We start from the raw sequence: 22,060 nt of genomic DNA, 5'->3' as shown, positions 1-22,060 counted from the left end.
GAACATAACAACCCACAATCTATGTGACACAGCAAAAGCAGCCCTAAGAAGGAAATTCATAGCACTACAAGAAACAAAATATCTCAAATAAACAATCTAACTTTACACTTAAAGGTACTAGAAAAAGAAAAACAGACAAAACCAAAAGTGAGTAGAAGAAAGGAAATATTAAAGGCCAGAACAGAAATAAATGAAATAGTGTCTAAAAACAACAACAACAACAACAATACAAAAGATCAATGAAACCAAGAACTGGTTCTTTGAAAAAGTAAACAAGATTGACAAACATTTAACCAGACCCATCAAGAAAAAAAGAGAGGACCCAAATAAAATCAGAAATGAAAGAGGAGAAGTAACAACTGACACCACAGAAATCCAAAGGATTATAAGAAAATATTATGAACAACTATATGCCAACAAATTGGTCAATTTCGATGAAATGGATAAATTCCTAAAAATGTGCAATCTTCCAAAACTGAATCAAGAGGAATCATAAAATCTGAATAGATTGATTATAACTAATGAAATTGAAGCAATAATAAAAACAACAACAACTCCCAGCAAATGAAACTTCCGGACCGAATGGCTCACAAGTGAATTTTACCAAACATTCAAAGAATTAAAACCTATCCTTCTCAAATATTCCAAAAAATTCAAGAGGAGGGAACACTCCCAAGCTCATTTTATGAGGCCAGCAGTATCCTAACTCCAAAACCAGATACAGACACTACAAATATGAAGAAAAAAAAATTATAGACTAATATCCTTGATGAACATAGATGCTAAAAATATTAGCAAATTGGATCCAGCAATACATTAAAAAGATCATACATCATGATAAGTGGGATTTATTCCTGGGATGCAAAGTTGGTACAATATCTGCAAATCAATAAATGTAATACACTACATAAACCAAATGAAAGATAAAAATCACATAACACAAGATGGCTGAACCCACAGTGGAGGCCAAGTTCCCGTAAGAGCCTTAACGAACAGTCAGCAGGGACCTGAGGCTGCACCTCCCTGTGTTGGGGCTTGACAGGGGACCTCAGGCAATGCCCCCTGCCCTGGCACCAGGCCGGGGGATCTCAGGCCGTGCCCCCCGCCTGGCAGGGCTTGACGGGGACCTCAAGGTGCACCCCACCGTCCCGGTGCTGGGCCGGGGGACTTCAGGCTACATCCCCCACCCTGGTGCCGGGGGACCTGAGGCTGCGCCCCCCCCACCCAGTGGGGTTTGACAGGGGCCCCCACCAGGCAGGGCTTGATGGGGACCATGAGGCTGTGCCCCCCACCAGGCAGGGCTTGATGGGGGACCTGAGGCTGCACCACCCACCTGGCGGGCTTGACAGGGGATCTCAGGCCACATCCCCCATCGGCACTGGGCCGGGGACCTAAGGCTGCACCCCCCGCACGGCAGGGCTTGACGGGGGATCTCAGACTGCACCCCCTGCCCAGTGGGGCTTGATGGGGGATCTCAGGCCACGTCCTTCACCCAGCAGGGCTTGATAGGGGCCTCAGGCTGCGCTCCCTGCCCAGCAGGGCTTGATGGGGGACCTCAGGCTGCGCCGCCCACCCTGGCATTGGGCCGAGGCACCTCAGGCCATTAGCCCCACCCCAGCACCTGGCCGGGAGACCTGAGGGTGTGCTGGGGGACCTGAGGCTGCAACCCTGCCTGGTGTGCGCTGGGGGACCTGAGGCTGTGCCCCCTGCCCGGCACCGGGCCAGGGGACTGGAGGCTGCACCCCCTGCCCGGTGGGGCTTGATGGGGGGCCTGAGGCTGCGCCCCCCCCCACCTAGAGGGGCTTGACAGGGGACCTGAGGCTGTGCCCCCCGCTGCGCGATTTTTAGGTGCCTCGGGTGGGCAGGGACTTGACTCAGGGTCCCGCAGTGCAGCCCAGACTCTGACAGGTGGAAGATTTTCATATACATTTTACTATTTTCATATACATTTTCTTTCATCTCTGACACTTCTATTATAAAGGGCAAATAGCAATATTAAAATATTTCCTCTAATTAATCCCCTTTTAATGTGCACGAATTTTGTGCACCAGGCCACTAGTCTATGTATATAAATGGCTAATATGCTAACTGTCCTTCTGACCGGTTGCTATGATGCACACTGACCACCAGGGAGCAGATGCTCAATTCAGGAGCTGCTGAGCTGCAGTGACTTGGCAGTGGTGGTTCTTGGGAGATGCACCGCAAAACCAGAGAGGAGGGAGCCGATTCCTCGAGGGGCTGCACCACTCCACCTTCGGCCGTGGGTTATGTTGTTGCTCAGGCACTGTCGGCCCCGAATCTGGTTTACTGCACACTTGCATTTGCATCCCACACCTTGTACGACAGAAACTTTGCAGAGTGCCCTCTCACACTCCGGGACCCCTTGGGGATCTTGGAGAGCCAATTTCAGCGGGATCCCCACAGGCCAGGCTAGGGGGGGACCGAGGGAGGTTGGCTCCAGGTCATATCCAACCCTTCTCTCCCAGTCCTGCCTCCTGGCCACCTTCTAATTAATTTCCTTTCAATGTGCATAATCCGTACACCAGGTCACTAGTTGTAAATAAAAATCCACACCCCTCTGATTGCCTAATCAGATCTCACCTGCTCTGCCAGCCACTACCAGCTCCTTTTCAGGAAAGTAGGAGCTCCTCTGAGCTCAGCTGACTGGCAGAAGCAGTGCTGGGGTTTATGCAACTGCAGGTAACAGCTATAGCTCCCTCCTGCTTTGTTTTGCCCAGCCATATCCTATGACTGAGTTCTGACAAGTGACCTGATACTCTTCTGCTCACTGTAAGTGGTCTCTACCTTTTAAAAAAAATATTGACATATGGCCAAGGAAGATAACTTATTAAAGTTCAAAGTATTTACTCTAGCACTAAAGGATTTCAGAGAATAACCATGCCTTCTGCTATTTGGCATGAACAAGAAGCAGGAGAAAAAGCAACTAGTCAGAAGAGGAAATAGAAAGTTAATTTCAGAAGTTGAGTAAGAGCCTAGCTAATTCCAATTTCTTAAACTTTCAAAAGATGGGTAAAAAATGGAGAAATGCCTAAACTGGGTTACTAAATTATAGTATATTTTAGATTTTTAAAGTTATAGATTCACAGTTAGATTTTTAAAGTTCATAAGTAATGTTGCAAAAAGAACATCAACATCGTTCTCATCTGCCATGTATCTCTCTTTTGGAAATGACATTGAAGTCTACTTTGAATCTTTGTGAATATGAAGCCCAAGCCATATAGGACTACTATCCACAACCTACCCCTAGGTGCCCACCCAAAAAGCCTCAACAGAATGGGAGTAAAAGTTTAGAAAAGTGGACTAAAGAGAATACAAAGAGTAGCAAGGAAGCCTGTAAGGAGATCACTATTTTGGGACTCTGAGAACTGGGTGCCAGGAGAAAAGGTGCAGAAACGAAGTAGAAAAGAAGGGAAAGCTATAAGACCTAGAGTAGCGCTTATAGTGGCCTCAGGTGCACTGGGTACCATGCATGGTCACTTTCTACTGAGAGGCATCACTGATTTATTTAGTAAGAGGAATCTGCAACCATCCACTAGGTGCCCACTGAGCATAAGGCACTGTGATGGGGATTGAGGAATGCAAGTCAGGACAAAAGAGTAAGACTGTCTCTGTTAACCAGGAAATCGAAATGTGTTCTCTGCATTCTCTGGGAAGCAAATAAGGAGGTAAAGACGTCTGAAAAAAGAAAGGGTTAGCCTTTGAAAGACCTTCAATAAGTTGTCAAACCCTTCTAGAATAACTTCAGTGGTGAGGAAATTGCTAACTCACAGGTGCTTGGAAAATCAGTGTGTATGTAGGCAAGTACTTGGAAGTTGATATTGGGATCCTTTTGTGCTAAATTCCTTTCTTCGTTACTTGGGTGTTATATAGTGTTAACTACCTTACAATCCATACATGCCATTAGGCCACCATTCCAGCCCTCAAAGAACTTACAAGGTGTTGGGGAAGCCAACAAGGAGATCACTACCTCGGGCCTCCGGTAACTGGGTGCCAGCAGGCAAGTGTCACCGAAGTTGAATGTTGAAAGGGGGACAGGATTAGCCTTCTATAGAAGGACCTCAAGAGCGCCCCCAGTAGAGGACATGACGACAGGATAGGGGAGGTGCGTCGGTGGGTCGTTAGGAGCCTGTGCGTCCAAGTCTTTTTCTATTAGGTATTACCTTTCTCCCACATTTTCAACCCTGACTCCAGTACTAACTCGGATAATAAACTTAATTTCGGTAACAATGTTCACCAAACATTCTTACCGGAATTAAGTTTATACCTACATCACCGTCGGAATTAAGTTTATACCTACATCACTGAGATACCTACATCACGGTCGCCCCAAATCCGTTGTTCTGCAATAACTCGCCACCCTTTTCGTAAAAGGCCTCTAACCACCAGCCTTGAAACGCGGCTTCATCTCTATCAATGTCTTATAAATCCATCAAAAAGTCGGGAACTCTGAAGAGAAGCGGGTGGGGAAGACGGTCGTTGCTCTGCAAGGTGGGAGCCCAACGAACCCAAAGCGAGCACTTTGCGCAGGGCAGCGGCCCTCACTGCGCAGACGCGGGGGTGGGCGCGCGCATGCGCCGGAGGAGACAGAACGCGGGCGGGCGTGGGGGCCAGGACTTCGGGGGAAGGGGGCGCGGCGCACACAGCATGGCGTCCAACATCTATTTGGTTGGCCAGCGGATCTGCCGGCTCGGCCAGGTGCGGCCCAGGGAGGCTCCTCCCCTTCCCAGCCCCTGTCCACCCCTCACCTACCGCCACCGCTCCTCTCAGTCTCCGCCCCAGCGCCTAGGGAAGCGGCTCAACCGCCGCCCCCCCCCCCCGCCCCGCCCCGCCCCGCGGCCTCCAGGGCCCGCCTCCCGGAGTCCGCCCCTCCTGCCCTTCCTCGCCGCCCGACTGCTGGGTCTTGTCGGTCCTCCTCCTCCTCCTCCGCCCAGCCGTCCTGATTGTCTCTCCCTCCTTCCCTCAGAGGATGTCCTCCTTCCAGCTCAACCTCAACCCGCTCAAGGAGCCACTCGGCTTCATCAAGGTCCTCGAGTGGGTAAGTGCAGCCCGCGCCGGCCAGGCCGGGAATCGCGCCGCCGCGCCCGCTCCCGCTCCCGCTCCCGCACTGGCACCCTCTCTGGCCCGGCCGGCGCCCTCGGCGAGGAGGCAGGGAGCCCCGTGAGTGGGGGCGCGGCCCGACGCGCGCTGGACCCGGAGTCGCGGCCACCTCCCGGGACAGGGCGGGATGGGCGGGGAGGGCACGAGAGGCCGCGGCCTGGGCCCGCGCGGGGCGGGGACGCCGCGGTCGGCGTTGAATCCCTGGCCCTTCGGCGGCCTGGGTCCGGGGTGGAGCCGCCCTCCCACACTGACGCTCACCTCTGGGTGCCCCCGTGGAAGTGTTTCACTCTCCACCGCGAGGGAAGAGAAAACTTCCTGTTGAGGTCTAACCGAAACCCGGCGGGCGGGAGTCGCCCCGGCCGGCGCTGCCTCCGCCTCCGGTGCCAGGGCCGGCCCGTGCTTTCCGGCCCTGTGCTGACCGGAGGCCGCTCCCTCGAAAGCTAGTCGTGCCTGGTCGAACTGAGTTGACGAGCACTCACTTATTCATTTGTGTCTAAGGTTGGCTCCAAGTTAAAAATGGATAAAAATAAACTGGGTCCGGGAAGCTGGCGGATCCGGATGGTAGCAGGGGACGTGAGGGGCGGGGGTGGAAAGGTCTTTTAACCAAAACGCATCTCGCTTCACTGAAAAAACACATGCTAGGAATCGCCATCACGTTTTAAGTATTTCCAAGCAACAGCCCGTAGCCCGCTTTTACTCCTTTCCGGGGAATACTCAGTTATTTACATCAAAGGAGACTTATGAATCCGACCTTGACAGTGTGATCAAGTCACCTGGAGGAGTTAGTGAAGACACCAGGCACCGCAGAGTTTCTCCAGACCTCCTGGCCTGGTACATATTTTAGTGCTGATCTTCAGGCGAACATTAATAGGCAGCTGGCACCTGTCCAGCGTGTGCAGGCAAGTTGTTTTCATAGCGAGCAAAATTTACACCACACTCTCGAACCCTGTGTGTTAGTGCTGCAGTCGTGAAGAGTAAGGACTTTCGACTTCCTGTTTTAAGTAACCTACCTAGGATGTTTTTTTAAGGAACACAGACACTCAGATTCTCTAATGGGTACTCCATTTGATTTCCTACTTACACCCTGTTCCCTCCCTTTCCCCCAGTTTCATTGGGTGTTTTCTGAAAACTGAAACCCTGCTGGTTTCACACAAATACCTATTTCAAAGACACATAAATGTATATTTTTAGGGTCCTGTAAACCTAGGTCCAGAGTTAAATACAAAGAAAGTTATTAATTGAATATATAAAAATTTAAATTGCAGGTGAAAAGTCACATTTAACTAAGCTAATAAAATATAAAGGTTTTGGAAAAAGTCTTATATCTAGTAGATTTAATCTCGTTAAGGATTACAATTAAATTTAAATTTTTACTTACACAAAGAGGTAGTTTGTATTTTGTGCTTATATTATTGGTCTATCTTTTTTTTTTTTAAAAAAAGATAGACTTTTTAGTATTTCAGAACAGCAGTAAATTGATCAATGTTTGTAGCCAATATATTTTTACTATCCTTTTAAAGCTTTTTAAGGAAATACTATTGTTAGTTTGAACAACTTGTTACTACATAAGAGAACTTTTTATGAAAAGATTATTCCTTGTTAATGGTGTAGTGAATGTTTATTCAACAAGTATTTGAGTTTGCATTATATATTAGAGGCCCGGTGCAGGAAATTGGTGCACTGGGGGTGGGGTAGTCCCTCAACCCAGCCTGTGCCCTCTCGCAGTCCTAGAGCCCTCAGGGAGCGGGCCTTAGCCGGCAGTCGGACACCCTTAGCGCTGCTGGGGAAGCAGGAGAGGCTCCCGCCAGCCACCGCTGCTGTGCTCGCCAGCCTTGAGCCTAGCTTCTGGCTGAGCGGTGCTCCCCAGGTGGGAGCGCACTGACCACCAGGGGGCAGCTCCTGCACTGAGCTTTTCATTAAAGAAGCATAGCTTCTTTAAACCCAGGATTCCTACCATAGGTAGGGACTCACTCATTAAAGTGTTTTACACAAGTGAATGATATGATTACATTTGCCTTTTAAAAACCTTAATTTTGTTAGTAGTGTAGGGGATTGAAAAGGTCATAAATGAGAGGAAACCTACTGCTTGAGAAATAATGAGGACCTAACATTAATTGCAGTGGGAATAGAGAGGAGAAATTTAGCAATTAGAATACATCTGAACGTGAAGAGGAGGAAGGACTGGGACTCTTAAGATGACTGCCATAGTTCTGACTTGGGCTGATAGTGGCACCGTTATCCAAGTTGAATTGCTAAGAAAAAGAAGCAGATTTTTGATGCAAGATAAGGGTTTGGATATATTCAGTTTGTGGTCTCCTTTTACATCAAATAAGTGGAGGTATCATATAGGCAGATATATGGATCTAGGTTTTAAATTTAAATATGGGCAAGAGATTCAGCAGTTTTCTGCCATCAAAGGAGAGAAGAAATGATTTGGAAGATGGAGAGAAAAAACATCTTGGCATCAGGGAATGAATGATAAAACAAGGTTCTATAGGAGAAAGGTCCATTATAGGAATTTTCAAATGTGTTTTGAATGAATTGTTAACTTCATAAGGAATTGATTGAAGTGTGTTAGGGGGTTACCTCTAAAAATAGTCAATAAATAAGTTTACAAACAAATCTAAAAATCTAGATAAAGACTGCTTACCATCCATATATCTAAAAGAATAATTCCCCAAATCAGTTTATCACTGGCAAGGTTCTAGATGATGTTAGACTAGATATAACCTGATAATGTGTACCTTTCAGGGGATTACAAATCTGAATGCCTCATAGACATGAAGGCAAGATGCCTAGTAAATATTTATTGCCAGAGTAAAAATACAATTGTTGAAGCAGAAGCATTTTCATTTTGCTTCTAAACTGCAGCCACCATATTGTGTGTGTGTGTGTGTGTGTGTGTGTGTGTGTGTGTGTGTGTGAGATATGGTGGCTGCAGTTTAGAAGCAAAATATATATATTTTTTACTTTTATATTTTTATGTACTCCTGGCCCCTAGTTATAGTGCCTGGCAGTGGCATTGCCTCTTAGTTCTCTCTGTGTAATTCAGTAAAAGTTGATGAATTTTTGTTACATTTGTATGGGAAAATCAATACTTTATAGGGCTGTTGGAATGACTGAGTTAATATATAAATACTAGGAGCCCGTTGCACAAAGTTTCGTGCAATAGACTTTTCCTTCACCTGGCTGCCGGCACCAGTTATCTGCCAGCAGCAGTTTTCCTCTGGCCACCCGCCGATCAGAGAGCCTCTCGCCAGCACGATCGGGCCACCCCGAGAGGAACTCCGATCGGGAGGCGCTCCGATCGGGCGGGTGGCCAGAGGAAAACTGCTGCTGGCAGAAAACTGGTGCCAGCAGCCACGCAATCGGCCACCCTGAGTTCCGCCACCAGCGTCTTCCGAAGCGCAAGCTTAAGCAGCGCCGGCCCTTTAAGCCGGCGGGAGGAGCGGGGGGCGGGGACTCACCCCGCTCCTACCGCCAGCCAATCGGCCACCCTGAGTCCCGCCCCCCGCGCCTCCAGCCGGCCCAATCGTGGGCGTAGCGGAGTGATGGTAATTTGCATATTACCATTTTATTAGGTACTAGAGGCCCAGTGCATGATTGAATCATGCACATGTAGGGTCCCCTACACGCTTTCTCTTTTCGAGGTGGAGCTGGGTGCCTGTCCGCTGGTGCCAGAGCAGACAGGCACCCAGCTCCCCCACTTTTGATGGTCCGCGGCCGCTGAGGGGGGCTGCCACGGACACCTGGCTACCCTGCCGTTGAGAGGCGCAGCTGGGTGTTCGAGGCAGGCCCCCTCAGCAGCCGTGGATCTGGCCGTTGAGAGGCGCAGGGGGCGGGAGTCCCGCCCCCTGTGCCTCTCAACAGCAGGGTAGCCCCCCCCAGTGGCAGCGGATCCGTGCCTCTCAATGGCCAGATAGGCCACCCCGAGTCCCGCCCCCCAGCCTCCCACCGCCCAATCGTGGGCGTAGCGGAGTGATGGTAATTTACATGTTACTCTATTATTAGATAGGATGATGTGAATGATGATAACGTACTTGAACAGTTTTTAGTTGTTTTTTCCAGGACTGAGATGCTGTGTTTCTAAAAGACTAGACATGGTGAATACAATTGAGCACTAATTGTCTGAGATACATATCTCCTGGTCCTTCACGATCACTATTTTCTATTAGATATTTTAAACTTTAGAAATGATAATATATGCTTTTCATTTGTCTTCCAGCATGTTTTCCTGCCTTGAGTCAGTTTATCAAGGTGACAATATAAAATTTAGATAAGAATAGATAACCCAAGTAGGAGTTAAACACGGAAGGAAGTAAAAGCCCAGGATTAATTTTATCAAAGCAGCTTTTTAAAAGTATTTTATATTTCCCTGGTGAATTGAATTTGGTTCTTTATAGTCAGATATCTATACTATTTAGATAAAAGTTTTTCATTAAAATGATATCTCCTTTTAATATTTAACACGTATTTTGAACTTTCTTGCTGCTATCTTGCGTAGGGTAGACATGGAACAAATGTTTAGCCCTTAAGGAATCCAGGTAATGTGCATTTCTAATTCCACACACACAGTTATAGAAGAGATACTGTTTGTGAAGTATATAAGGAATTACAGACTAATTAGCTTGAATTTTAGTATAGTAATTCTAAAATTATTAACCATAATAATTCTAAAATTATTAATAACCATCTCTGAATATTTTTGTCAGTGCTGGTCAACTTTATTCTCATTATTAACAAGATATTTATTAAATACAATATATGTGCTAAGACTTGGCCTGTATTTTCTCATTTAATCCTCTTGACAATCTAAGAGGGTTATTATCCCATGTTACTGAAGTTGAGAGAAATTAAGTAATTTACCCGATATCCCAGGATTATTATTATATCCAGGACTCTTTAACAGTCTGTTCTTACTCATTTTGATACCAGTTTATAACTGGTCTTTTAATAAATTATTGAAAACATTACCAAAAATATCAAGCATAAAAAACAAAAGATAAGGTATCTGAAACAATTATTTTCTTGTTTGTTAGATATATGTTTATAGTAAGATCTTAAGAGTTAAAACAAGTAGGATCTTCTTGATTCATTTATCAAGTTTGAAGTTTTTTTCTGATTTTATACTTATGTCTTTAAAAACATTACTTTGGGATAAGTTATTATCCAGGAAAATTGGAGTGAAAAACCATAAGAAAACCTATAACCATTGGAGCATTACATATATCAATTTCTTTAAATCACAAACTTTCAGAAATACATAATAGTTTATGTAAAATATTTAAAATTTACTCATCCCAAGTAGACTATCAGATTTTTGCAAATAGGGACCATGTTTCATCCTAATTTTGTGGTTTACAATATGTGCAGTGGAGCACCCCAGAAAATATAAACTGTATTGCATTATGGGTAGAGAGTTATATATAGACTGATGTTTGTCTTAATCATTTGCTTAACTTTTACATTTTTAGGCCATCAGTCTGTAACACAGACTATTTATATTTAGGCAGCTTATCTTTCTCTTAACCCTGCCATTTGTGTTTATTCCCCACACCCCCCATTTCAGAAAGGGAAAGGGACTTCAAATATCATTTTGTGCCCACCAGGACACTCTACACTTAAAACTTGTTAATAGACTTATTGACTCACTCCCCTACCCCCTTCCTTTGCTCTTTTGTTTTTCCCCTGCCCTCTGTTTTTCCTACCTGGAATCCTCGTAGTATTTACCATGAGCACTCTCATGGGGTAGGTTGGATGTCATTTTCATAGACAAAATATAAGTATTGTCAGTGCTTTCAGAACACACAAACACATACACACTCACCCCCACACATATAAATAGCAATCTCTGATAAAATATAAAAGGGAAAATTACAATAACAGAGCAATGCTCTCATACAGTCATTCTCAAACACTGATCTCAGAACTCCTTTATGCTCTTAAATACTGTAAACTCGAAGGAGTTTTGTTTATGTGGGTTGTGTCTATCAATATTTACCATATTAGAAATTTAGACTGACACATTAAAAAACATTTATTTCTTTTAAAATAACAGTAATAAATCACTTGGAAGCTTGAATAACATCAATGGCAACAAATCCTGCCAGTTTTCCTTGAGTTGAAAGGCTCACTTCATTCGTTTTTGAGAAAAATACCTGCCAATTTCCAAGTCTGAATAACTATATTTTGCCTATTACTTATCCTTTTAAGTAAAAATGGTATTTCAGGAAGGAAGCAACTAGTTCAGCATACAATTCAATTGTTTAAATACTTTCCTGGAGATAACAACCACTGTGTTTTGGTATGCATTGAAAGTCTTTCTTTGTGCATCCTATTTTATCACAGAATATTAAGAAGACTCAAATGTCAGGGTTTTATAAAATAATGATTGTTACTGGTTCATCAAAAACTTTTGTAAGTGAAACTGGCTTTTTCTTTTTAACTGCAAGTGCATAATAGTTTGATGTTATTGCTTATTCTTACCAAAGCCCAGAGGTTTTTACCCACCAAAGCGTTTGCTTAAATCAGTGCAAATGTCAACACAGTATAAAAAGCAGATAATTTCTTAGTAATATTATGAAGATATTTTTTACCTCATGGACTCCCTGAAAGAGTCTTGGGTACTTCCAGAGGTCCTCAGACCACGCATTGAGAATTGCTGTTGTTATATAAGGTAAACATCATTAGGGACCATGAATGGAACAGAAACAGGTGGGAGAAGGACTGTTCCCAGCTCTGGGAAATAAATCTGGAAAGAAGTTACAACCTATTGTCTGGATTTATGACTTACATAAAGCTGAGTACTTAAAGAAGTAAAGAGAGAGAGAGAGATAGCCTCCTAAAACCCGAATCAGTCTACCTGCCAGCTAAAAGTCTGGATTTGTGAGAACTTAAATATTCTCATATGTTGTTAGTGTGGGGGCCTATCCTAACGTGCTGTTGGTGGGCTGGTGGACTCAGAAGGCCAGGTAGAAATGACCATAAAACTACCAGACAGGGAGATGACTATGAAAGCACTAGATGGGTAGAAAGGGGGGAAATAAACTCTCAAGCTGAGTCTACATAAAATATCCTAAAGCAAAGAAAACTTTTTTTTAAAATATATTTTATTGATTTTCCACAGAGAGGAAGGAAGAGGGATAGAGAGCTTGAAACATCGATGAGAGAGAAACATCGACCAGCTGCCTCCTGCACACCCCCCACCGGGGATGTGCCCGCAACCAATGTACATGCCCTTGACTGGAATCGAACCTGGGACCTTTCAGTCCACAGACCGACGCTCTATCCACTGAGCCAAACCGGTTTCGGCAAACTTATTTTCATTTAAAAGCTCAAATTATATCAGGGACAACAAATGCTATCAGCTTTCTGTGAAGTGACAGACTCAATTCAAAGACAGCCAGCCATGCCCTGGCCAGTTTTTCTCAGTGGACTGTAGGTTCAATTCCAGTCAAGGGAATGTACCTAGGTTGCAGGCTCTATCACCATACCATCAGGGGGCAAGCAATCCATCGATGTCTCTCACATCGATGTTTCTCTCTCTCTGTCTCTCCCCCTCCCTTCCACTCTCTAAAAATTAATGGAAAGCCTGGCCAGTGTGGCTTGGTGGTTGAGCATCGACCCATGAACCAGAGGTCGGGGTTCTATTCCTGGTCATGACACATGCCCAGGTTGCAACTCATCCCCAGTAGGGAGCGTGCAGGAGCAGTCAATCAATGCTTCTCATCACTGATGTCTCTACCCTTCCTGTCTCTAAAATAAATTAAATTAAAAATCAATGGTGAAAAAATGTCCTCGGGTGAGGATTAACAACAGCAGCAAAGACAGCTCAATAATCAGGATATTGGTTCACTCCAAAATACATAAAAATAATAGAGTAGTCTGAAATGATTTTAAAATAAGTATATTTAGATTCCCCAGAAATTTCTAGTTCCATACTCAGTTTAGCAATTGTTTGAGAATAGAGGTGACATAAAGATGTTTTCAACATATAATAATTAATAGTTAACAAAAAATGTCTAGCTGTTTATTTCAGCAGAACACAAGTTTATTTCTCATAATCAAAATTCTTAAGGATTATGGAACTGAGCTAGGAGGCTATTCAGAACTTCCTGTGATAGTATTTTATAAGCAGAGATAGTAGAAGGGTGAAGCTGAAGCACTTTGTCCCTAGCCGGTTTGGCTCAGTGGATAGAGCATTGGCTTGCAGACAGAAGGGTCTCGGATTTTATTCTGGTCAAGGTCCCATTCTTGGTTGCAGGCTCCTCCCCAGTCCATGCCCTCGTCGGGGCTTGTGCAGGAGGCAAGCAATCAATGTGTTTCTCTCACGTCGATGTTTCTCTCTGTCTTTCCCTCTCTCTTCCACTCTTCCTAAAAATCAGTGGAAAAATATCCTCAGGTGAAGATTTAAAAAAGAAAGAAAGAAACTGAAGCACTTTGTAACTGACTTCTCTGCTCGGTGGGAATAAACTGAAATATCAGCAAAATGGTTTTTTTCTAATAAATGTCTTTAGTAAATGCTTCAGACTTTGACTCATAAAAAAATACTTTAACTTTAGACTCTAATCTTACTGATTATAAAGGCAAACATGCTGTGATAGTTCATTTTAAAATATATTTTTATTGATTTTCAGGAGAGGGAGAAAGAGATAGAAACATCAATGATGAGAGAGAATCATTGGTCAGCTGCCTCCAGCATGCCCCCTACTGGGAGTAAAACCCAGGACCCTTTAGTCCACAGGCTGACGCTCTATCCACTGAGCCAAACCAGCTGGGGCTGATAGTTCATTTTAAATTCTAAATGATAATTTGATTTTGTAAAAGAGATACATTTGGTTTTGCACATAAACACTTAAATACAATATACTTTTAGATCTCTTTCTGGAGATTTCAATTATACATTTCATTTTTCTAAACTGTCCCTTGGACAGAAAGCAATTTAAGTAGCTGATATCAGATTAATAATGAAACCAAATAGCAGTGAAGACCCTGCACTAGAAACATAAAAGTCACGCATAAATTAGATGAGTACCAGTGTTTCCAGTAGAACCCTTAGTGTGTAGAACAAGGTTTAGGAATAAGTGTAAGGATTGGGACTCTGTAGGATAAATAACTCATTGAAAATATTAGGAACCATCAAACTTTCCTTTTTTTTTTTTTTTAACATGGATCCCTATCTGTAAAATTTTATGTACAAAGTCCCAATGTGCATCTATAATTTATAGATGCATATTTTACTATGTGAATATATTAAGGCATATGACATACTCGGTAAATTTCCATTCATATTTTTAAATCTTCAGATACTCATCTGATTTTTTTCTTTTTCTTTTGGGCCACTTTCTTGTTGTTTGGTTAAGTGGAATCCATTTTTACCTTGTAATGTGGCTGGCGAATATGGGTCACACAGGGTGTTAATTCTTCCATTTTCTCTTTGGACATGAGTTTTTGTATTATCAAGATATTTTAAGCCACTTGTCCATTTTCTGAAGGTTTGGTTAAAACTAGATAACCTATTCCATAAAGTCACTTGGCCAGGTACATTCACATCATAATAAGTAAATACTAAAAGGGAAAGAATAGGTGAAGGTATCACTGTCTAACCTTCTATGTTGTGGGATTCCCCATAGCTTTAGGACACCCAGGATACTATACTAACATGACTCTGACATGGAGGCCCAGCATGGGTTTCACTGGTATGTTCATTTTAGTAAAGCTTTTATTTCTTGTGTAAGTCTAAAAGTAGGTATAAATAGAAGGTCAAGTATTTCCTTCTTGAAAATCATTTGCGTACTATAGTCGGTCAGTGTTCTAGAGAACCAGGCTGTAATATTAACTCTGAAGTTGCAGATCTCTAAATTAGTAAGTGATCTTCCATGTTTCTAGTGTGGGTATGGTGGGCATAGAGATAAGTGGAACTGTTTCTCTGGTGACATGAGAATGTCATAATGAGTATGGAACCTTTTTGACCTTAAGAGAAACTGGTTGTCATTCTGTCCCTGAATTATTACTGTTATTAGAGGCCTGGTGCACAAAATTCATGCATGGGGGTGGGGGTCCCCACTGCCCAGCCTGCATCCTCTCCAATCCAGGACGCTTTGGGGGATGTCCAACTGCTGGTTTATACCCAAACCCAGGGATCGGGCCTAAACCAGCAGTTGAACATCCCTCTCACAATCCTGGACCGCTGGCTCCTAGTTGCTCGCCTGCCTGCTTGGTCACCCCTAACTGCTCCCCGCTCTTGTCCCCTGCTGCCTGCCCAATCACCCCTCACTGCCTCTGTGTGCCGGCCTGCTTGCCCCTAACTGCCCCCTCCCTGCCAGCCTGGTTACCCCTAACTGCCCCACCCCCCATCGCCAGCCTGGTCGCCTCTTACTTCCCCCGCTGACCTGGTCACCTTCAACTGCACCCCCCTGCTGGCCTGGTTGCCCCCAACTGTCCCCCCTGCCATCCTGGTCACCCTTCATGGGCCCCCCACCCCTGCCAGCGTGGTCACCCCGCACAGTCTGTTTGTTCAATCGTTTGTTTGTCCCTCACTAACCCCCCTGCTGGCCTAGTCATAGGCAGCCATCTTGCGAGGGTGTGATGGTCAATTTGCATATTGCCTATTTATTATATAGGATTGTACAGATAGAATTTCATGTCAGCAGTTTCAGTTATGTATGGGATAGAGAGGGATGGAAAATAAATTTCACAAGTGACAAAGAAATATACTAGATATACCGGTTAATGCCGATTTTTTTCAATAGCTGGAGTTACACATATGTTGATATATATGCAATTTGATATGTATTCTATTTTGTTGTATTGACAACAAGCTTCAAAACTTCATGTCAAATTTGCTGAAGGTGTTAACATCATAGATATTTTTACGCTTAAAAATGTCGAATTTCATGCCAAAAAAAAGAGCTTTTGTGGGAAGTTTCAATTCATTACTTTATTTTGAAGAAAAGTGCTGCTGAATACTTCGGGAAGCTTATGGTGAACATTCTCCATTTCAAGATACTTGTAAACGAACACTGGTTTAAATGCTTTAAAAGTGATGATTTCGATGTGAAAGACAAAGAACATCCTGGTCAACTGAAAAAGTTTGAAGACCAACAGTTACAAGCATTATTGGATGAAGATGTGTGTTAAACTCAAAAACAACTTGCAGAAGAATTAAACGTTGCTCAGCAAACTATTTCCGATCGTTTACAGCAATGGGAAAGATTTTAAAGGAAGGAAAACGGGTGCCACATCCACTGAACGAAAGACAAATGGAAAACCAAAAAGTCATCAGTAAAATGTTGCTTCAACAGCACGAAAGAAAGTCTTTTTTGTATCAAATTGTGACTGGCGATGAAAAGTGGATTTATTTTGAGAATCCCAAATGCACAAAATCATGGGTTGATCCAGATCAACCATCAACATTGACTGCAAGTCCAAATCAATTCAGAAAGAAGATAATGCTCTATGTTTGGTGGGATCAGGAAGGTGTGTTGTATTATGAGCTTCTAAAACCAGGTGAAACCATTAATATTGATCACTACCGACAACAAATAATCAATTTGAACCACACTTTGATTGTGAAACGACCAGAATGTGCCAGAAGACATGGCAAAGTAATTTTGCTTCATGATGACGCACCATCACACACTTCAAAACCAGTTAAAGACATGTTAAAAGATCTTGCCTGGGAAGTATTATCCCACCCGCTGTATTCATCAGACCTTGCTCCTTCAGATTACCACTTGTTTGAATCGATGGCACACGCGCTTTCTGAGCAGCACTTTAAAATGTACGAAGAAGTGGAAAATTGGGTCTCCAAAAGGTTTGCCTCAAAACAAGAAAAGTTCTATTGGGACAGTATCCACAAATTACCTGAAAGATGGGGGAAATGTGTAGCTAGTGATGGACATTACTTTGAATAAAGCACTTTTGATGTTTCTCTTGAAATTACCATTTTTTCTTTAATTACAAAATCCACGTTATTAACCGATACACCTAGTAAATTAGCATATCACTGCTCCTCGTTTTATAGTAGGAGTACACACTGAAGTGCTCATAGGAACCACCCTCATAAAGTAAATGAAGGAAACAAGCTGTTCAGAAGGAACACAATAGTATAAGTTCATTGATTACTTGTAAAACCTAACACACATCCTGACAATGAGACTCTAGAGAGTGGCAACAATCTGGAAAAACACATGCTATATTTTACTTAACTATCATCTGTCACTCAATTCCATGTGATTGTTGCTTTATGAAACTATGGGTCTGATGTTGCCATATCTTCAGCTTCCACACACTCAGTAAAATCAAGAAATCTAAATTTTATGTACAGTACACTGATATTAAAATATTGACAACAAATTCACATTTTTATAAATGCTGGGAAGACCATGCAAATATATCTGCAGGCCAGGTTTCACCCATGGTCTACCAGTATATGGGAGAGGTGAATGGTTGGATAATTTACCTTCAGATTGTTTTGTACTCTATTTAGTAAAGTATATACCTTGTCCCCTTTTTCCATAAGATAAAAACCAGAATCGAAACATGACATTTATTTATCCTCCTAACAAAAAGGCAGCTTTAAAATGGTGGTTGTGTAAGACTCAAAATATGGTTGTGTTTGTAGATTATTGGAATTAGACTTTTCTTCTTTAATTTCTTAGTTATTTAGTGTGCATTTTCTGTGTACAAGGCCTTCTGCTACAAGGATTAAAAATCCTGTGGAAGATCAAGTGCAAAGACAAGACGATCTGCCAAGAGAGATAAAGGCATAGTTTAAAAAAGGCATTAAGAAGGTGAATGAAATAGCTAAAGAACAGGGGCATGGACAATAATTTGGTAAAAGCCAAGGAAGGGGGGGAGTAGGAGGTGGGCAAAAAGGGGTGGGGACTCCTGTGATAATGTTAACATTTAAAAAAAATTTAAATATTGGAGGATAAATAAAGCAGTATGCTATAGTACAGTATGCCATTTATTTGCTGATTTTTGTATTATGTGGGAAACTAGTTTTTATTCTTTTTGTATTGGGCTAGTTTTTATTTTACAAGGCAAGATACACAAGAGAAACGTTTGTGGTAGAGTTAATGACCTAGTCTATGGCTGCCTAGGAGTCAGAATAGTTCCACCACTAAGAATTGGGTAAGGTCTTAAATAAAGGATGAACTTCTACAGAATGAGGTTTGGGAGGCAATTCCTGGCAGAAGAAACATGTACATCCAAGACATAAATACGTGGTGCATTTCAGTAATAGTAGGTTGTATAGTGTGACAGTCTTAGTACCTGGCCAGGAGTGTAGTACACGTAAATGTAGAAAGATGAAGTTGAGGCTACCTCAGCCATGCTTCTCATTCCAAATTAAGAAGTTGGGTTTTTTTTGCCCTAACCGGTTTGGCTCAGTGGATAGAGCATCGGCCTGCAGACTGAAAGGTCCCAGGTTCGATTCCAGTCAAGGGCATGTACCTTGGTTGCGGGCACATCCCCAGTAGGAGGTATGCAGGAGACAGCTGATCGATGTTTCTCTTTTCTCTCTCACCGATGTTTCTAACTTTCTATCCCTCTCCCTTCCTCTCTGTAAAAAAAATCAATAAAATATATTTTAAAAAAAAAAAAGAAGAAGAAGTTTTTTTTGTGTTTTGTTTTTTTTTTCTTTTCTTAAATTTAGGTCTGGAAAGTCTTTGAGGAAATCTCTTTAAAAGGGAGTGACATGACCAGATTTTTACTTCAGATCAATGTGACTAAAGTAACTCTATCCAATAGAAACACCCCCTCCCCCCAAAAAAAGAAACAATGCAAACTATAAATACAAGCAACGTAGTAATTTTAAATGTTCTACTAGCTACACTAAAAAATGAAAAGAAACAGGTGAGATTTATTTTAATAATATATTTTACTTAACCCAATGTATCCAAATATTGCTTCAAACAGTAATCAATATAAACAATTATTGATGAGACTTTTGCATTTCTTCTGCTAAATTTTTTTTTCTTCTGCTAAATTTTTATAATTCATTGTATATTTTACATTTATAGCCATCTCAGCTCAGACTAGCTCTTTTTAAAGTGCTCAGTAGCTGCGTGTGGCTTATCTACCTATTTACTAAACACTGCAGCTTTAGAGCCCACAGTATAGAATAGGAGTGGGGAACCTTTTTTTTTTTTGCCAAGAGCCATTTGGATATTTATAGCATAATTTTCAGGCCATATAGAATTATCAACGTAAAAATTAGCCTGCTATATTTGGTCAAACATTTAATTAACTCACCCCTAATGCCTTGGCAAGGCCAGACCAATGATTTTGTGGGCCTTATATGGCCTTGGGTGGGACGTTCCCCACCCCAGCTATAGTAGATGAATGGTGATGGGAATGAGATTAGAAATGAGAGGAAGAGTCTATTGGGTTAGTCCCAGAGGAAAATGGTGAGGGCCTGAACAAAAGTAGTGGCAGGAGTGATGAAGACAAGTAAACAGAGCTTTTAAAAGAGTAGCATCCTCTATGTAGTCTTAGACAGTCTTTTTCATTTAAGCATTAGGTTTCTATGATGCATCCATGTTGACACGAGCAGCTGTAGTTTATATGTCTTCATATCTACATATAAAAGCCCAGTGACCAAACAGCAGAACAACTGGTCGACCAGTCGCTATGACGTGCACTGACCACCACGGGGCAGACACTCAATGCAGGAGCTGCCCCCTGGTAGTCAGTGTACTCCCACAGTGGGAGCTCAGCTCGGCTGACCGGGATGAGCAGTGCTCCCACAGCGGGCTGATGCTTGCAGGCCAGACCCCCCACCAGCACACGAATCTGTGCATCGGGCCTCTAGTTGCTATATAACTTTCCATTGTAAGTATACACTACTATATTTTACCCATTTTCCTGTTGCTTCCTGCCTTCCCATATTTTGATATTATAAACAGTGTCACTATGAACATTATTATGCATGTCCTGTAGTACACATGAGTAAGAGTTTCTCTTAAATCTATATACTAGCCCTAACTGGTTTGGCTCAGTGAATAGAGCATCGGCCTGCGAACTGAAAGGTCCCAGGTTCGATTCTGGTCAAGGACATGTACCTTGTTTGCGGGCACATCCCCAGTGGGAGGTGTGCAGGAGGCAGCTGATTGATGTTTCTTTCTCATCGATGTTTCTAACTCTCTATCCTTCTCCCTTCCTCTCTGTAAAAATCAATAAAATACATTTTAAAAATTCTTTTAAAAAAATCTATATACTAGTAGACACTAATCCTTTGTGACATTATTGCAAACACTTTCATCTAGTTTGTAGCTTGTTTTTTTGTAAATATATTTTCTTGATTTTTTTACAGAGAGGAAGGGAAAGGGATAGAGAGTTAGAAACATCGATGAGAGAGAAACTTCGATCAGCTGCCTCCTGCACAGCCCCCACTGGGGATGTGCCCGCAACCAAGGTACATGCCCTTGACCAGAATCGAACCTGGGACCCTTCCGTCCGCAGGCTGACGCTCTATCTACTGAGCCTAACTGGTTAGGGCTTGTAGCTTGTTTTATGTTCAGAAATGTGACTTTTTATTTAAAGTTTTTTTTTCTTCAGTTGAATTTAATAAGTTCTAACCATAGTTTGTAGTTTTAAAAATAATCTGGAGATTTTTTTTTCCTTCTCTAGAGTCACAGATTTTCTTTTATATTGCCTTTAAAATTTTTAAAGACTCCCTTTTTACATTAAAGTATTTAGCCCATCTGGAACATTTACTGAACAGTCCTTCCTTGTGTTTATTATCTATTGCTACGTAACAGATTGCCTTACATTTAGCATGTAAAATAATAGACTTTTATTATCTCACAGTTTCTGTGGGTCAGGAATATGGGAGCAGCTTAGCTGAGTGGTTCAGGCTCAGGGTCTCCCATGAGGTTGCAGTCAAGCTGTTGGCTGGGGTTGTAGTCATCTCAAGCCCTCCAGCTCACTCACGTGGGTTCCTCACCATGTGAGTCTCTAAAAGTTGCCGGAGTATCCTCCCAACATGTCAGCTGGCTTCCCCCAGAAGCCAGTGGCTCAAGAGAGTGAAAAAGGAAGACAGAAATTATATTCTCTTTATTACCTGTATTCTACCATATTCTATTCACTAGAAGCAAGTCACTATGTCTAATCCACACTTAATGGGAGGAAAATTAATCTCCACCTTTTAGGAGGAGGAGTAACAAAGTGTTTATGAACATACCTTTAAAACCACCACTCTCCTTTCCTTGGTGATCCGCAACGCCAGCTGTTAGATAGAATTTCTTTTAATCCTCACATGAGGATACGTTTATTGATTTTAGAGAGAAAGAGAAACATTGGTTGCCTCTCAGACTGGGATCAGACCCACAAACTTTTGTTATACGGACGACTCTCCAATCAACTGAGCCTCCCAGCCAGAGTCTAGAAATAATTTATCTATACACACAAGTCTACTTCTGGCCTCTTCTGTTCCATTGGTTCGATTTGTAGTTCTATTTCTTCTTCCTAATCCTAAATTCAGATACATGCCCAAGACTTATTTCATGGTCTTCTGTTTTCTCTCAGTGTATTTATGCACATTTATGCTCAGAGAGTGAGTATTCATTATTCTATCGTTACCTATTAACTCTTTTAAAATATATATATTTTTTATTGATCTTGGGACGAGAGGGAGAGAGAGACGAAATACCAATGATGAGAGAGAATCACTGATTGGCTGCCTCCTGAACGCCCCACGCTGGGCTGATCCCGCAACTCAGGCACATGCCTCGACCTGGAATCAAACCCCCACCTCCTGGTTCATAGGTCGACACTGAACCACTGAGCCACACCGGCTGGGTTTTACCAATTATTAGCTCTTAACTGAAGACTCCAAACTATGTGCTGGACATTACCTCAGGCTCTTTATATCTGTAACTAGATTCCATTTCTTTATATTTCTTCTTGGGGGGGGGGGGGTCCCTTGATAGTTATG

General features: G+C 42.6%; 1 protein-coding gene across 1 annotated transcript in view; it reads left to right on the top strand.

Moving 5' to 3' along the window:
• Positions 1-4,877: 4,877 nt before the first annotated feature.
• Positions 4,878-22,060, top strand: part of SYPL1 (synaptophysin like 1) — a 31,433-nt gene continuing 14,250 nt past the window's right edge. Inside the window, exon 1 of the mRNA XM_028158863.2 lies at positions 4,878-5,056. Within this exon, the coding sequence (XP_028014664.1) occupies positions 4,988-5,056 (69 nt within the window). The 5' untranslated portion in view covers positions 4,878-4,987. The remainder of the gene's footprint in view (positions 5,057-22,060) is intronic.

The sequence above is a fragment of the Eptesicus fuscus genome, chromosome 14, assembly GCF_027574615.1.
Source record: "Eptesicus fuscus isolate TK198812 chromosome 14, DD_ASM_mEF_20220401, whole genome shotgun sequence".
NCBI classification, from domain to species: Eukaryota; Metazoa; Chordata; class Mammalia; order Chiroptera; family Vespertilionidae; genus Eptesicus; species Eptesicus fuscus.
The sequence above is the reverse complement of the archived record's forward strand: the minus strand, read 5'-3'. Positions and strand labels throughout refer to the sequence as shown.